The 6,097-nt window shown below is 35.7% G+C and overlaps 1 protein-coding gene across 1 annotated transcript in view; it reads left to right on the top strand.

The window, feature by feature from the left end:
- NRG4 (neuregulin 4) overlaps positions 1–515 on the top strand; it is a 17,327-nt gene extending 16,812 nt beyond the window's left edge. The window contains exon 4 of the mRNA XM_009584420.1: positions 422–515. Within this exon, the coding sequence (XP_009582715.1) occupies positions 422–515 (94 nt within the window). The remainder of the gene's footprint in view (positions 1–421) is intronic.
- Positions 516–6,097: the final 5,582 nt, after the last annotated feature.

Here is a 6,097-nt window from a genome sequence, read left to right as displayed (position 1 = left end):
GAAAGAGACAGCAAGAGATCAGCTCTATTTAAAAGATCTGTTTCTCCTCAAAAAAGTGTGGAAAATATCACATTATTGATATTTCACTTCTAAATGCTAAGAGAGTTAATGATAAATTAAATAATTTTGTGGTATCTATTAATTGCTTAAATAAAGACCTGAGAAATCAAACAGGAACACTAACTTCAGGAGAGAAGCCATGTAGTTCTGAGTGCTGTTTCTGCCTCTCATCTCTGTTCTTCTCCCTCAAATACATGCTTCTCAAAAATGTTGAATATTAATTAGAAAATAATTGCAGAGATCCATGTAACTTTTTTCAATAGAAGCATCATTCAATTAATTTGTCTTTTCTCTGATAACTTTTTTCACTCTGTGTTTTTTTTTTCCTCCGTGTTGTCTCTTTCTTCTTTCTTCCGGTCAGGAAAGCTTCCATTCCAAGGACGAGTTCTTCAGAGTGTGGTGCCAACCTGGTTGAGACTACCAGCAGCAATGGCTGCAACAGTGAGTACATTTAAAGTTAAATAATTTGACTCCATAAGGAAGGCAGGGGAGGAAGTTCTCTTTAATTAAAAGCATGTGTTTTGTTTATTTTTCAGAAATAATAACAGCGTAAAGCATTAGAGTGGAAGAATGGTGGGAAAACAACATGCAGAGCAACCCTAAGAATACAGAAGTTGTAGAGGATGATGTGGTAAGCAAGATGAGAGAAGAAAGCAGACTGAAATAGGAGGCTTACTTATGTGTTGGAGAAGACTGTAACTAAAACAAAGAGAAACAGTTGCACTTAATAGAGTTACCATGTATTTTTAAAGGTGTATCGAATTATACAGAAATCGCTATAATTGCTTTAATTTCTCTTTGAATTTTGTGATATTTTTCATGTCAAGTTACTGTTTTCAATAATGCATAGATAGAAACATGAGATATTTTTGGTTTTTACTGAATGGGAAATAGGAAATAATCTTTTTTTCACTGCACAGAGAATATGAGATAATCATAGGGTTTTTAGCATGAGGTAATACTATGAATTTTTGATAGGATTGTCCTTTTTCACAGGATTGCCCCAGGAGTTGAGGACTGTCTTGATTCAATAGTTTCAAAGTTTCTACCTATGATACATGTCCAGAATTTGGCTTGTTTCAGATACACTTACCAGATGTAGGGGAAAAAAACCGTACCTTTCTCCAGCTAATACTGATTTTTTTTTAATAGTAAGACAACTGAGGTTGAGGTACCACTGCTAGTGTATTGGCCAGCTTCCTGGCACAAGATTTTAATTCAAATTAAAAAGAAAATATTAAGAAAAGAGATTGGTAATGGTTAAAAGAAGTTTACTAGGCAGAATATTTACCCTTTGTTTGGTATACGTCCCTAATATTAAGCAAGACACCTTCCTTGATGGTTTTATTTTTGTCTTGCCTTCTTCTGAAAATCTCACTACTGAGGGAGATTTAAACCTTATCTTAAATTTTCCAGTTGATATTTCAGATACTAGAAGTCAGGAATTTTATTCATCAGGTCCACTCCTGACACAAAATATTATCCAGCCAGGTGTCTTGGCTGAACAAGTGCTGCCCTCTCTAAAGATTTATTTGTTTTATTCACATAACCATTTGTTGATCACACCAACAGTATATTATATATCTCTATCTCGTTCCTCAAAGGATTCTCTTACTCGGACAAAGAGAGGCCAAATGACATGGTCCGTCTCTCTTTCTGCCTTGACAACACAAAGAGAGTGTCTGGTTAGTCAGAGACACAGAAAATGTGAACCAAGCAATTTTCTTTTCAACTCATTTCTAGCACTGGAGGTTGAAACCAGCAAAAATCAGATATATTTCCATAATGACACATTAGCTAGCAGCTCATTATGTGAGATTTATAAGGTTGTATTGAAGAGAAAGTTAACTGAGAAAACTTCAGGAATTGAAAGGGGAGAAAATGGAAAACGCAGATTTCTTATCTCTGAAATAAAAAATCTTGAGGTGTATAAAAATACAGATGCAAAGAAAATGTTGAATAAGCTTCTATTCCTAGGGTGTCTACTACACGCTCTAGTGTCAGAAAAAATAGTGTGTATTTTATATCAGTGTAGACAAAAGTACAGCAAGACAGAGAAGAAAAGACATGCTGTTACAGTGTATAAGGTAAGAAGTCAAAGAGAAAACCGTATTATAATAGCTACTAGAAAACAAAACAGAAAAATACATTACCTTCTGAGGACTCACGTCAGAAAAGTTAAAGTCCAAGTTAAAGCTCAGCATCTGAAGGGAGAATCTGAGGGCACCAAATCAAGTACAGGACCTGATCCAGAGAAGCTCCTGATCAAGTTACATAAAGCACTGAAAGATCACCTTCTCCCCAAATTAACTGATCTTATGTGTTATTTTCTGGACTTCAAACCTTTAGCAGATACTCTGAAGGAAGCTGATAATATTGTTTTAAAGGCTAGGAAAGACAAAGGTGATTTTTCATCACATAGGGACATGCCACTGTTAAATACAGAGTTTAGGAGATTTGTAGCAGTACTGACAGCTACATTAGAATCAGTATTACCTGAAGTACTTTGCATAGCCTCAGTGAAAATTAGTCAGAGACGACTGCTGTTAGATAACTTCCATATGTTATTGATCATGAGACATTCAGACTTAATAATGTTAAAGTTTGGTATACTATTTTCATTGAAGAAGGAAAAGGCTTGTGGTCATCTTAAGTGGAAATTTGGGAAGGAAATATTAATAGAAGATGTAAGAAATAAATGGACTGAAGTTGTACACTATAAACTCTTGGAACCCTCTCAGCTTTCTAGACAAACATGGAATAGTTATTCACTGTTACCAGTCTTGTTTGCATTATTCGGGAAACAATTTGTACAAGAAGTGAGGATGAATAAACCAAAACCATGTTTAAATGCAAACAAGCTGATTTATGAAACAATGTTATCTTTGAATGAAATCCTATTAGTGATTCAGACTGCTTCAAACCCATTGCATTTGAGAACATTTCAACTTCTAAAATTAATTATTTCAGTTCACAAGCTTTGTGAATTTGATGTTCAGGTCAAAGTAAGATCAGGCTACAAATTCATTTTAAGGTGGTCAAATGCCACAGAAAGTACAGGGTAGCCAACATTACATATAATTTAATAAAATAGTACAACACTCTTTAGCAATGCTTGCTTACAAAATTAAGCAAGTAGTCCTGTGAGCAATAAAGCTAAGGAAACACCGGTTCCAATGGATCAGATCTTGTGGTTGGAGTCACTGGAGTCTGAAAAATTGTGTTGTGTATATGCAGGGACGAGTAATAAGGTCTCTCTTCTCTGCTTGACTCCTGTTTTCCTGAAACGTAAGATCTCATGTCTTTAAAATTACCCCTCCATCAGTTGAAAGGTTATGGAGGGAAGAAAAGGGGAAAAGACTAATTTCCTAGGAACCTCCACTAATATGATTGCACAACAATTTATTATAGTGTTACGGCAAAAATTCTTTTATACCTGAGGATCATGTTTTCCTTCCAGAATCTTGTAGTAAAGGTCTCTTCATAATGTGTTGCAAAAATCTTTTGATCACTTGCAGAACGAAATGCCAGCCGTTGGCAGGAAATCTCTTTATAGACCTAAATAAGAGGTTGCTTATATGTTACTCAGTATATAATTTTTTTTCATTAGTAGCCCAAACAAACACTGGGGCAAAGTGCAATGAAAGGAGAAGGAGAAATAGCTGTTCCAAGAAAACAAGAGGATTTCTCTGTACTGTGTAGTCTTTTGATTTATATTGTTAAATATTAAGCAGGAAGACAACCACCGGGAAGTCCGTTTGGTAGCACTTCCCATTTTAAAGGTACCTTCAATGTTGTGCCACCCCTTCACAATTTAATGCACTAAAAAAAAATAATTTTCTTCCTGGCCCTGCATTTTTAAAGAGCAGAGGGGCTCTGATAGTATGACTCAGTTATTTGAAAATGGAAAGCAGAGAAGAAATGGGGGAGAGAACTTATCGCAATAGAAATGGTGTGTGTGCCATTACTTTCTGTTGTGAGTGTTCTGACTAGGAGCTACCGAACTGACCAGAGTCCAGGCAGAAAGGAAAAGCAGTGAGCTTACCTAAAAGGCTAAAAAATCCTGTTATGTGTTCAGCAAATTCTGCATCAGGAGATATGTACCTAGAAGGGACTGCCCAGGGAGAGGGAGAGCTTTAGCCAAAGGTGGTTATGGATTTAACATGGGACACCCAACTCTTCTACATTAAAAAACAAAACAAAACAATGCCCCAATTATGTTCCTTTGGTATTTAGCATCCTTTCAGATTTAAAGGACATCAAACTATTTCCAGTAAAAACTGAAAAGATTGTGGATTAATTTGGATAAGAGTTTTCACTTGTACTACGACCATATTCAAACCCAGGGATATTAATGAAGATTTATCTGTTTAAGTTTGGGGAAAAAACTAGAACTAAATTGTGTTAGGATTCTCTGGCAATGTTATTTAGATTACCAGGATGTGTATGTTCACTGTACCTCTCTCAGATACAATGCCTTGTGTTGACATCTATATACTTAAATGAAGAGATGGAATATTCCTGTATCTCAGATTATATGGAATAATCAAAAGAATCCAGACATAAATTATTTGCTTTTTGTGGTTAAGATTAGTGAAAAATGTGCTTATTTCAAGAAAGTACTGCAGTATTTCCTGCACTTTGGGGGAAAATGAGCAAACAAAAAAAACCAAACATGTGCATACCTAAAGATGTTTAAAAAGCCCAAAAACTTTTTCATTATTGTATGTAACATTATCTGCTTGTGCATATCCAAAGTCTGTTCTTGCTTTTCTTGTGATTGTAACCTGTTCAACATAACCTGTATGTAATGTGAGAGAGCAATTTCTTGATAGTAAAGTACCAAATACAAATTTTGTGAAATACCGATAGGCAGGTTGGCACTCAGTTCCATTTTTGGGACTGATACTCCACAAAACCTTTCACCAGGAATTATTTCTAGCTAGCTAAGGGCGTGTAAACAAAACCTGCAGCTGTAGAACCTGAAATAACAAGAAGGTATTGCTGTTTTCATCCCACAGATTAAAACTACAACCAATTTCTAACACTTCTAAATGCACCTCTATGTCAGTTTGTGTAGCATTTGAACATTCTTTTTCAGTGTACATTAAAAGAGACTGTTTTCAAATTATCCTCTCAATGTAAGTAATGATATTTTGACTACAGCTTTTGTACAGGCAAATGATGGGAGTGTAAAAATATAGCTGAGCATCAACTGGTGGCATTTTTTAACAGGGCTCTGCAGTTTGAATCTACGTTGAGTGTTCTCCGTCATGGAATTTGCTGCTGTTTCAAACTATTCAGTCATTTTCACCAGTTCTGGAGATCCTAGGAGAGTTCCTGTTTTAAGGGGTTAGAGTTTGCTCTCACTCTTGCCATACTGCCAACTCAGCCAAGACGAGCTTATTATAAAAAAGCTGTTTCTAACTCTTATAGCTGTGAAAATTTATCTTGAAAAGGTGACGACTGCCACTGATTCAGTGATATGAATCACTCTGAAACATTTATTTTGAGAAGTTTGTGCTACCTGCTAATCTCAGTGAGGTTCTAGCCGTGAAATGTAATGATGGCAATTTATAAACTGTTTTTTAAAAGCATTTAGAAGTACAAATCCCATTGATTTGGGAATAAAATTTTTGCTCCTAAATTATCAAAGCACTTGGAAAAAAATTCCGATTAGCTATTTCTCTGCTATTAATTCTAACATAAGTATGCAGGTAATATCATTTCCAAATAATCCAAACCTATCTTACGCCTTTCCTTTGAAAAAAAAGTTTCCATTTTTTCACTGTAGCCGTATGTTGTCTGTTTAGAAAAATACCCTACATTGTTATGAAGTGCTGGTAGGCATGAAATAATCAGCACAAGGGTCCTACAATGTTTGAACTCCCATTTGTTTGACGTAAAACTGTAGTACAGAAGCAAGGCACACCACCCCCACCACCAGAAGTGAGCTCAGTTTACCTGGCTGCACATCTTTGAGCCTGTAGTTCAGGAGACAGATTGCTAGACAGAACACCCTCAAGTCTAATCCGGA

The sequence above is a fragment of the Fulmarus glacialis genome, unplaced genomic scaffold, assembly GCF_000690835.1.
Source record: "Fulmarus glacialis isolate BGI_N327 unplaced genomic scaffold, ASM69083v1 scaffold44858, whole genome shotgun sequence".
NCBI classification, from domain to species: Eukaryota; Metazoa; Chordata; class Aves; order Procellariiformes; family Procellariidae; genus Fulmarus; species Fulmarus glacialis.
Note: the sequence above shows the minus strand (reverse complement) of the source record. Positions and strands in the feature narration are given on the sequence as shown.